The sequence below is a fragment of the Monodon monoceros genome, unplaced genomic scaffold (assembly GCF_005190385.1).
Source record: "Monodon monoceros isolate NGI ecotype Baffin Bay Population unplaced genomic scaffold, NGI_Narwhal_1 Super_Scaffold_18, whole genome shotgun sequence".
Classification (NCBI taxonomy): domain Eukaryota; kingdom Metazoa; phylum Chordata; class Mammalia; order Artiodactyla; family Monodontidae; genus Monodon; species Monodon monoceros.
This window is the reverse complement of record NW_021703774.1, coordinates 3,973,213-3,985,508: the sequence shown is the minus strand read 5'-3', so window position 1 is coordinate 3,985,508 and position 12,296 is coordinate 3,973,213. Positions and strand designations below refer to the sequence as shown.

At 34.4% G+C, this 12,296-nt stretch overlaps 1 protein-coding gene across 8 annotated transcripts in view; it reads left to right on the top strand.

Moving 5' to 3' along the window:
- The window catches only part of NEK7 (NIMA related kinase 7), a 146,187-nt gene that overhangs the window by 95,180 nt on the left and 38,711 nt on the right, over window positions 1–12,296 (top strand). For all 8 annotated transcript variants that reach the window (XM_029231250.1, XM_029231254.1, XM_029231246.1 and 5 more), the window contains 2 exons: window positions 6,628–6,736; window positions 7,612–7,719. In XM_029231250.1, coding sequence (XP_029087083.1) covers window positions 6,628–6,736; window positions 7,612–7,719 — 217 coding nt within the window. The remainder of the gene's footprint in view (window positions 1–6,627; window positions 6,737–7,611; window positions 7,720–12,296) is intronic.

Below are 12,296 nucleotides of genomic sequence, written 5' to 3'. Positions count from 1 at the left end.
GATTTAGAGCCTTAATTATGTCTGCAGAATCCTTTCTGTCACATAAGATAACCTAATATGGGGGTGATAGTTCATCACATTCACCACCCAGCTCACACTCAAGGGGAGGGGATGGTGCACCAGGACTTGAGGATTTTGAGGGGTGAGGTATGTCTGAGAATTCTGCTTACCACAAACTTTGATAAGTTAGCTAAAACGTGAAGTGTTTTGGAGATAATTATTATCTTCAAATATTATAACGTGTAAATCTTGTTCGCCTTCTTGGTGTGGTTGTTTTTTTGCATTTGCAGACATATTCTTATCTGTTCTTATCCAAATTTAGAGGCTGTACTGGAAATAAAATCACTTAGAAATGTCTTTTACGCTCTTGACCTTTGGATCCTTGAAGCAGTAAAATCTCCCCAGCAGCACCATCTATCTTTGCTGACTCTGATTTATGGTTTAGAGGTTACAGACACTGTCCATTTCAGCATCTGGCATAAAGTGTGCAGCCCAAGCCAGACCACAGGGAGAATTGCCAGCGATTCCAAATGCAGTCTGTTTCCTGCTGAATCTCTTGTATACGATTGCTATCTATCTTATTTCATACATGACTTTAGAATTATTCAGAAGTCTTAAGGTTACAGATTAGTGGTGCTATCTGAAAAAACTATACGGAATTGAATATTCTATACATAGGTACCTACCTCCCTACATCATGCATGTACACCTGTGTGTGTGTAACCACGTAGATTTATGTCTGTGTGGTATGTATATGTAGGTGTGTTATACAGCATTATTTTTACAGAAGCAGTGTTACTGATAAAGTATCCCTTGGGTTTTCTTTGATACCTGAGAAGTTTGGTAATAAAGTAGTATTGAACTTAGGGATTTTAATAAATTGAAAATTATGTACCATAATGGCCGTTATGTCGTCCTGTGAGCATAATGAAAAAGTGGTGTGTAAGTTTTGAACTATATTTACTTAGGAAAAAATAAGAAGATAATTTTCAGGGAACTTTTTGCTCCTTCTATTTGAAGGTAATATTGATTGAAAGCTGCCTTTATAAACCATTTACCACCACGAGCAGTAGTGCTGGTAGCTGTAGACAATTAAGTAGAGAGAAGAGGTACGGACTTCTGTCCCATTTTTCTTTGTTCAAATTTCTACTGAGAGACTTTTATTGTCTCATTATTGTTCTGCTGTCTTCCTTGTCCATTAAGAATATTGAAATATCTTTCTAACTCTCTTACTATTGTCTGGTTTAACATAACTAGAAAGAATTCATCAGAGGCAAGTGTTGCCCTCTCTGCTTGTGACCTTCCATGTCGTCCTAAAGATGGACTTCCTGCTTTTTCATCTCACCACCTCTGTCTCTAGTCCTCTAATGCAGTAGAGACAACATCTTAAGTATTTCCAAGTATTTTCCCATGAATTTTAGGAACATGGAAGCTTCTCTTAAGAATTATCAACGTGGCAGCAATGCAGGCATCATTCCTTGTAGTAATTCTGATGCATTCATATCTTTTTCATTGATTTTTTAAAATATCCTAAGTTTCCTTGACACTGATGTATGAACATTTAGAAGGCAACTTTTCAGGGGGAAAAATATTGTGAATATAAGCTCCTATAAAATAGGAGCTTATTTTTCTTGTTTGCTAAATAAGGTATTTTTTTCCCCCAAGGCTTAATTACTCAGAAAAAATATCTTATCTCTTTCACATTTTCTACCATAAGATAAAATATGTTTTCCACTTCCATTATTAACCTATATGATTTTGACTTTGGGGAATGAATGGATTACATTGATGTTCTATTAAATTATAATTAGAAACAGCTGAGTACACTTAGCAGCTTTTCTAACATTTATAGGAAAGGAAAAAGACAAGTAGAGCTTGGATGAGAAATGTTTTATCAAAGAGGATAAAATTCGATGCAGATGGTAAGTATTTTTAGTGATCTCCTGACTGCCAAGCCCACACTACTTGCATCTTCTAAGCAACTTAGGATACCTAAATTTTATTCTGAGTGTGCCAAGGGTGAAAATATACACACATTGCAAATTAGTATCACATACCAAAATTCTAATTGAGACATAACTATTTTATGCATTTATATAATTCCCAAAATTGGTGTATAGCAAATACTTGTACAGTTTAGTCTGTTGACACCTTCTTATGCCTTTGGAATAAAAATATTTCCATAGAAAGATTGACATATAATAAAAATCACACTTAGAACTGTCAATAACACTTTTAGAAGCATCCTGTCTTTTCCATCACCCAGTCCCTGGGCATTGGATTCTTTGAAATAACCACTGCAAAATATCATCTTATAAAAATGCATTATACTTACAGAAATGTTTGGGAACATAACATCCCTTCTGTTGGTAAATGGTTGACCTGATTACAAGGTCAGTTACCTTATAATTACCTAATTACAAAAATTTGACCTGTTATCTCATGTGAAGGCCATTTATAGCATTAACTGGACCTATGGGGATCTCAGAGGTATTAGGATTGTTATTTTTGCTTTGTTTTTATCAGCTGGAGATTTAAAGGACAGGACATACTAGTAAAATTTGTTATTTTTAAGTGTGAAAATGTGCCAATCAGGCATTTATTATTTGTGTTTTATTTGTAACTGAGATACTTTAGAGGCAGCAGGTGCCACACAGATCATCTCCAAGCTCTGTTTAATATAGTGAGGACACAGAGGCCCAGCAAGGTTAAGCGGCTTCTTCAAGGTCACACAGCCATTACTGTCAAGAATCAGGTCTGTTATTAAAGGCGCATATGGATTCTGTGAGTGGCACATGAAACATCTGATGACACTCCCAAGCAGGAAATAGTTCCTCATAGTGAACATAAATTACTTACTTCCTCTTGTGAGATACTTGGAAGAGATGGAAAACAGCTGATGCCTGCAATGCCAGTTCTCATATAACTTCATTATTTCTTGTTATTTAATTACCATTTCTCCTAATTTTCTTCAAGAATGACTTGCCTGACAGGATTGTTACTTGTTGTTTTTTTGGTTTCGTTTTTAACTACAGAAGTATGTTGTTTCCAAAGGATGCTTGGTATATGGTTCCCAGGACCAGCACACAATCGTGGGTCCCCTTGTTGACAAATGACTAGGAATTTCTAGGTGGCAGAACAGAGCATTACACTCAGTGCAGGGCCCTGCATGAATGTATGGGCTGCACACCTGTGAAGCTGGCACTCTGGTTCTGGGTGTTTTGTCTGAAACTTTCTTGTTAAAAATTAATATACCAAACTACGGGCTTAAATATTTTGATACACTATAGAGATTAACTTTTTTTTTTGATCCAACAAGATAATTTTCTGTTCTTTCTCTGTTGATGAGTTTATGCTGGGTAATACTGTTAAATTTTTTTCCCAAGATTTCCTGAGGAGGAATGCTAGAGTTATAAAACTTAGAAATAAATGTATGTGCTGTTTGGAGTAGTGGTGTCTAGATTCAGGAACCAAGTGACCCCAAAACTGATACTTGATAAGCAGTGCCCACTATGTAATTTGGCCTGGGGCATTTAATTTGTAGGAGGATGTTTGACAATTTAAAAAAAAGATGTGACTATTTTCCAAAAATCTTTGAATGGAAGCAGCTTGCATCAGCTAGCCTCTTTTATATTAATACACATCATTCAGTGACATTGCACATGTTTTACCAGGGATGCTGAATTTCACCTAAGTGAGATGCTGGTAATCTTTTTACACGTAAGTGAGAATATAATATAACCTGATGTTTGTATATGCATTTTACATGTACCCTGGCTGCCTTTTTTGTTACATCTTTTCTTTTGATGTGAATAATGTTCAGTGTTTATTTGAATAATGTTGACGGAGATAGAAAAATATGCTTTTAAAGTAAACAGTATTTGAAGCTTTGCATAGAAGAAAGATGAACGTACCTTTGAAAAAAAGACTAAATAATAATTCTGTCCAAGTGGTTAGGTATACCTGAGTGCTAATTTCTGTCTTTTCATGACTTTTTAGATATTTTATTTTCAGATATAAAAAGTTAACATTCTATTTTATAACATAAATATAGTAAAAATGACATATCCTGTAAGTTTTTTCACAGAAATCTTTATTACTACTAACGTTTAAAAATTATTTATTGCTTTATTAAAAACTTACCACATGACAAATAAATGTACATTTTTTATTTCTGTGTATTGGTATTAGATTTTTTCCAAATCTAGAGCTGAATATTTATGTGGGACTGTCTTTTTTCACAAGAAAGATAGGAGTTTTGAACAGTAATGCTATTTAACTGGATAATTAACTTTTCAAAGATATGTATATATTAGAACAAGTTAAGAAAAGGTGGTTCTTTTTTTTAATACATTGGCATTTTGTAAGTTCCTCCTTTGTAGTGCTAATATAAATTTTACCAGTAGTAAAAAGAATTCAAATTTGTATTGCCTTTTTTCTGTTCATCCTCTTTTTAAGAGATAGCCAACAGTGCCACCATCAGAACAGACAGCCTTTTCTCATCATAAGTATTGGTTTCCTCAAAAAAAAAAAAAAAAAAAATGTACACTGAAGGATGGTTGAAAAACTGCATGTGTTTAAACAGACACATAAAAAATATTGGGAGATAACCAATGACGTAATGAAACTGCTTTTGATTTATTTTACGATCCAGTCAGATTCCTAAAATTATTCTTCAGAAACATGTTAGTAATTTAGATAGTTACATTTGGCCAAGTCATTCCGTCTCGGTAGCATTATATTGATGCCAGTTTATTGTTATCACCTTTAATTTGTTATTGAAAGAAACGATCCTAAACAAGAATATGAAAACATGAAAATAGACTATCTTGGCCTGGTTACATCTTCCATTTTGAGGGCAATTTTTTCATTCTGCCCTTTCCTTTATATATGATTTATTTTTTAATAATAGAACTTTAAAGGTAAATTGTCAAGTTAATTATAATTACGGTGGTTTCAGAATCTATATTAAAGCATAAGATTCTTCTTTCATGGTCTGATACTTACATGATACGGTATATTTATTTTTGAATGAACAGAGACCTGGCCCCATCTTCCTGTTGACATCAAACAGTCTTCTGATATGCTAATCCAGAGTGAGGGAAAGCACATAGACTGGCTTTATTTGGAGTCATTCCAAATCTGAAAGAATATTATGTGTATAGAACTGATTTTGCAGCATTGCCCCCATAGAATGAAAACCGATGCTGACACAGTCTGCAATTAATAAGACTTAACGTTGAAACATGATATGGGAGGTTTTCACCATTTTAGTATTAACCCTGATTTGCTTTTTAATATCCTGGTCATCTAATTGTTATTTGTTTTTTTGCTACTCATGTAATAGCTATTGAAATTGCTAATAAGTTCATTCCTATAGTATGTGTTCCAATAAAGATTAACCTAAAGTGATTCGCTTTTCCTTAAAGATTTATCCTTTGGTGTATTGAGTGCATATGAGACAGTAAATATAATCCTTTGCTAAGTATGAAGTAGGGATGCAGGCAGATTTGTTTCCCTGTATTGTTTTTCCTTTCAGCCTGCCCTCAACTGGTCACAGGGGTAGGAACTGACACAGCTCATTATTTTGGAATCATCTGAAGTACCATTCTCCGTATTCAATAACAAAAGAAATCAAATTAGTTGAACTTTCAAAAATGTCAAGTCACCAGATAAAGTGCATTAAAGCACGTATTTAAATGTCGATGTCTATTAATAAATGTATATCTTAAAAAGTTAAAATTGTCTGAAAATTTGTCTAAATGAAATACTTCATGTTGGTCATTTACAGATTTTGCTAAGTAGAAAACCAATTACACTTGTTTTTGAAAAATAATTTTTATGTAAAGAATCTTTATAAATCTTATGAAGCTACGAACTGTGTTCTTGAATCAGCATATTATTAGTATATTCTTCTAGCAAAGGTAATGTAGAAAAATGGGCATGAATATGTACCTTTGGTTTTGCAGTTATTTAGTTATTGCCCTCTTACGCGTGATGGCCCACTCCTTCCAAGCTAGCATATTTACACTCAGCTTTTTTTGCCCTGGTCTTCCTGTAATGTTTTGCTCCCATATTTAGTTTCATTCGTTCAAAGCAAAGTGCAAGTTTGACTTGGAGTATGCAGTGGAAATATTCATGAAAACTTTTCACATAAATCCCTTTTATTTATTTAAGTTTTAATAAATTAAGTGATATTTCAAATCACCAAGGATGGTTCAATATTTAAAGGAATTATACTTCACTACCTTCTGTCAAGAGAAGGACTATCTTGTAATGAACATAATCACCTCCATGTCTCTAGACTCTTTTATTCCGGCTATTCTTAAAATAAAATCTGACATCCTCCTTTTAGGATAAGAAATTACTTTATGTGGATGTTAATTTTTTGAAATAGATGGACACCACAAAGACGTAGCATGATATGGCTTGTGCTGACCTTAGATACAATAGGGAGACATTTAAGCCATTGTGTCCGGTAAAAATCTTGGTATCCTTTCACTATGGAAAATCATGTTTTTTAGCTGGTAATAGGTAGACAAAAGTAGGTGTTTTTCTGACTGAAGTCAGAATCTAGTCTGAAGATAATTTCTGTTTTTAAAATCTTATTTGAAATTTTTTAAACAGCATTTTAAGAAACAAAAGAGGCTAATTCCTGAAAGGACTGTTTGGAAGTACTTCGTGCAGCTGTGCAGTGCACTGGAGCACATGCATTCTCGACGAGTCATGCACCGGGGTGAGTTCAGTCATGAGTAACTTTTAGTGTTGGTGTCAACGATGCACAGTATCAGGCTTTCCCAGGTAACTTATTTACAAGTTTTGATTTTACTAGAATGATAAGCCTTTAAGTGAAGACTACTTGGTTTTTTTTTTAAATAAGAATTAGTTATTTTTCTGTTTGACTTTTTTTTTTTTTTTTTTAACTGATTATGTTGGTAAAAGAAAAAAATTAGATGCAGGAAAGCAGTTGAACATGCATAAGGAAGAGGTTTTTTTTGTTTTTTTTTGTTTTTTTTAGTGAACTATACATTACAGCTATTTAGATTTTTAATGTTCAGCATTCACTGTTAATATATTTATAGTTATCAGTCAAATGGTTGGGTGGACTGTATGAAGGTTACATCACTAAGGCATTAATCCCTTGATTTGGGGGTTTGAACAATTTCAGTACAACTTACTTAAGCAATTAAAATTTCTGAGGTCATCTAAGTAAATAATTACCTGTGTCAGAGTTATGATTTTATATTTTGTGTAAACATGTCAATAAATTGCTCTTTAGTGGGATATTCTACTTGAAATTGATATAAGAAGGGCACAAATTTATTTTGTGCTTTGAATGTCACAGAAGTTTATTTGAAAATGAAAAACAAAATATATTTTAAATGAAAATGAATAGTGATCATCCTGCATTGATGATTATCTCTCTGTCATGGGACTGAGACTTAGAAATATTAGGCTATATGAAAATTACTCAAAATAATTGGTTAAAAATTCAAACTGACTTTCATTTTTGAGATATATTTTAAATTCAACAATGAGAAGTGTTTTTTAATCCCTTGAATATACCTAAACTGACATCATCTTTCACCTGATCCCTTCATTTATTCACAGATATAAAACCAGCTAATGTGTTCATTACAGCCACTGGGGTCGTCAAACTTGGAGATCTTGGGCTTGGCCGGTTTTTTAGCTCCAAAACCACAGCTGCACATTCTTTAGGTAAGAGACACAGTATAATTTCATTCGGTTATCTACCCCCCTTCCCCCCACCCCGCCCATATGGTTAAAAATGTAAGGGATGTACAGATTACATGCTAGCTTTTATAGTCTAAATAAAACTATTTTAAAAATCATCAGGTCCTGAGCTGAAACCTGTCAGGTATAATGTGTCCATTCATGTGACAGTTGGATACTTCTGTTAGTTTGACCCTCAGGCAGGCATTTAGTAAAAGAAAATGCCAATGAACAAATCTAGTTTTAACCATTGCCATGGATCCTTCCTTTTCTTTTACATTAATAATATTAATATGAAGAATAAACCGTATCTTGAAAAAGGACCTCACCTGACCATTTAAAAATACTACAGTTGTTTGTAAATGTTTATTTATTAAAGTAACATACATGGTTGTGATTGCTGTAGAGGGGGGACCCAGAGATGATATGTGGCTAAGGAGGAAGATATTCCCCTAAGTTATAAAGTAGAAGATGCTTGTAATTTATTCATTCTAGAGCTGATAATATACGAGTGTCCTTTGTACCTAAAATAGACCTGAATGTAGCTATTACAACATTATATTAATGGAAAGAAGGTTGTCCAGTTTAGAAACAATAATTACTAGGAAGAAATAATTTTTAAATTGAATAACTTAATCCTGAGACTCTTCAAATCATATTGTCCCCTTGTAATATGACTTTGTCAAAATGGTAACAACCAAAATAAAACAAGGATTAAGATAAAAGTAAGTTGGCTTTAATTTAATGATACCCCCATCTTTGGTGAAAGATGAAATCATTGAAAACAATTGATTTTTTGGATAAAATTATTGTTTTTAAATGAGAAATAAAACAATTTTAAATGGCTTGATGAGGAATAAGTGAGTTACACTAAATAATGATGTTGTGAAACGAGCATCTGAATTAGTTGACCGGACATTTTTAAATGGCTTTGACATAAAGGTCCTGTGTGGCCTTGAACCTGTCATTTAATTCTTCTGTATATAGGATAGTGTGTGGCACATAAGTAGGCACCTGATCAGTATTTGCTGAATGACAAGATATTGGGTCCTAGGTTAAGAAGTGGTGGGAAGATAATACTTTACCCTTTACACAGAGTTTCAGTTTTGTCCAGTACTTTAAGAAAATAAAATTTCAACTGATGCCGAGTAACAGTGTTTTAGTTTTCTCTTTCACTTTACATTTATTCTTGCAGAACATTACAATTTTTTCAGGATAGGAAAATTTGATATGAAGTTCCATAAGAAATGCATAAATTTGCAGAGCACTTTAATAAAGTTTTATTTGGAAGTTCCAACTCTGAGAATGCAAATAGTAGAGGATTTCTGTGAAGAAAACTTTAGATTGTTCCAAGTCAGTGCCACTGATCGTTAGGGAAGATAACGTGTTCACTGTTACTCATCTGAACGGAATATCCTAACAGCACTCTTGTTAATCTACTTAGAAATGCTAGGTTACAGTTACACATGCACACACATACATGCACACAGGCACAACTGCACGTATCCATGCTCCTGCACACATATATGTATTGTGTAATTGCTGCTTTGCAGGCTGTCGCTCTGAGCATGCCGTAGTTGCCTGACCCTAAGTATCCAGCATACTGTGTGAAAACCAAATCTTAACAGTTTAGGAAATGGGCTTCTTTAGCTTGCCTGTCACTGCCTCTTACAAAAGTCCTCAGTGGGGTTTACAAACGTGTATGCATGTCTTAGATTTAGGTGATGTGTTATTTTATGATATAGAGGGTAAAAATTTAATAGATTTAATAATTCATTAAGAATTTCTAACGTCAGTTTTTATCTAAATCAATTCACTTAGGGTCATGTAGTTTGTGTGTGTGTGTGTGTGTGTGTGTGTGTGTGTGTGTGTGTATGGACACACACACATATAAATGGGGATGCCCATAATTATAAAACATTCTGAGACACACCTGAAGTACAGACAGTGAGGAAGTAGCAATGAGACTGGTTTGTTTGATGAATGAATCAATAGAAAAATAATTTGTTTCACAAGTATTTTTGTTTTCCATGTTATTTGGAGAAAAATATTCTTAAAATAAGAAAACATGCTTTATTCCTGCCTATCTTCTCTGTGAAGTAAAGATTTTGATGGTTTGAAACTGAAGTTCACTAAGCAGAGTACGTTGAACATCAAGAATTAAAGTTTGAACTCTAGCCTACCAAGGTATTTGGACCCAATAAAAATCCTATGTAGGAGGATCAGGAAAACTCTTTGCTAACAAAGAATATGTATAAAATAACAAGGACAGAAATTGTGACATAGATTTATGTTTGTTGACAAGTTGACCCTAATTTTTGCTTTTAAAGAATTATTGCCCTCCTGTGTTACTGACATATATTTTTATTTTTAAGAGCAAATTTAAAAGATTGCTTTTAGAATAAACAATAAGGATATATATATAGTGCAGCATAGGGAAATTTAGCCATTATTTTGTAATAACTTTAAATGGAGTATAATCTGTAAAAATATTGAAACACTGTATTGTACACTGGAAATTTATAATATATAAATTATAATATAATAAAAAATAAAAGATTGCTTTTATTTTTCCAAAAAGTACTTGAAAATGTGGCCACCTATACAAATTTATTTTGCTCACAGAAAATATGATAAACTATATGTTTTACAGTATGTTGATTTTTTTTTTCTGATTTTGCTGAGGATTAAATCTGTAGGGCATGATTTATTTATTCACAGTGCAGGTTTAAATATTAGTGAAACTACAAATGAATGAGACCTGTATATCGTTCATAAAGGAAAATCCGAATAAGATTACTTTGAATGAAGTCTGTTCTGATGCCAAATTTTGTTTAATTTTGTAAAGGAGATTTTTTTCAGGAATTTAATTCAAAAAGGCAAAAATACCTAGGATTTTAGAAATATCTTGTTGTAGTAACAGATTTATACTTTGTTTATTTCAAAATACATTTTTTTCAAAAATCAAAGATTTTTCACTTATTTTTATTCAATCATTAGTAAGGAACACACTTCCAAATTTTTTGTATTTAACAATCCTTAAGAGATTGTCAAGTCCTTGAATTTTTCAGTTGTCTCTTCAGTTTCTCTTTTTTTTTTTTTTTTTTTTTTTTGCGGTATGCAGGCCTCTCACTGTTGTGGCCTCTCCCGTTGCGGAGCACAGGCTCCGAACGCGCAGGCTCAGCGGCCATGGCTCACGGCCCAGCTGCTCCGCGGCATGTGGGATCTTCCTGGACCGGGGCACGAACCCGTGTCCCCTGCATCGGCAGGCGGACTCTCAACCACTGCGCCACCAGGGAAGCCCTCTATCTCTTATTTGTATCATTTAATTACATGGTAACATATCGACATGCAGTAAAATCTCTGGTTCTCTCACATTTTCTGTAGGAAATGAAGTTGTGTAGGTGGCCACGTTTCCAGTCAGTTTTCACAACCAGTTTTTTAACTAAGGAGTATGTCAACATAGAATAATAATAATTCCTTAAATTCAGGGTTAAAATTACAGATACTAAATCTGATGTTGCTGGATGTTCAGACCATGTTCAGTTCTTCAAAACTGAAAAAAAAAAAAAATCTCAGAGGCCTTTAGTTTTTCTTCTGCTCCCACCACACGCAGTGTCTCCCAGTCTCTCCACTTTCTGTCCTGTCCTCCTTAATCCACAACAACTTCATGTTTGGACTAGGAAAGTATCCTCCCTTGTTTGTAATATTCCTTCCCCAAAGACATTATCTGATCATGTTACTTCCTCCAAATCTTTGACCGTTCCCTGTGGCCTAAAGAATATCGTGAGAAGTCCTTGGCTTCGTGTTTGGGGTCCTCTAGGTCGGTGTCCGCTGGCCCACTCCTGTCTTTGGCTACCCACCTACCTCATGATGTCCACCGTGCTTTTCCTCTTGCCTTGTTCTGAACGTGAGACAGAACAGAGGACACCTGGATTTACCTGCCCATTCTTCTGTAGGACCCTGAACAAGCCCTTCATTCACTTTTCCCAGGTTCAGTTTCCTGGTTTCTAAAAATGGAAATGTGGGTAATGACCATCCTGTGTCAAGCAACCCCTAACCTAATGATAAAATGAACGCAAACATGTTTTCTGAACACTGCAAGTTGCTGTATGAACGTGAAGTTGCTTATGTTAACATGACAGTGGTGTGGGGAGAAGAGGAGAGGGAAGTCATGTGAAATTTATTTATTCTGTTGAAATACCTGAACTGATTCATTCAAAGACACAGGTGCTAAATCAACTAAAATTGATTTCCCAACTCATTAATGGGTGATAACCTGCAACTGGGAAAACATTAGTCTGTGTTTACAGTACTTTCATGCTGTTCCATTTACTTAAAGACAGATTCCCATTTTTCTGCCTTCTCCTTGTAGACCTTCTGCTGTCCTGCTCTCTGGCCAGTTCGGTTGGTCAGACATAGTGCAGTCATTTACAGAGTTGCCTGTGCTCCTGGAGGTGGGGAGTAATGTGCCTGATTGTTTCGTACAGTTTGCAGCCGTTCAGCTCCCTGAGGTCCTCGCAGGAGGACGTGAGCCATGGATGCAAACTGTTCCCCTTCTA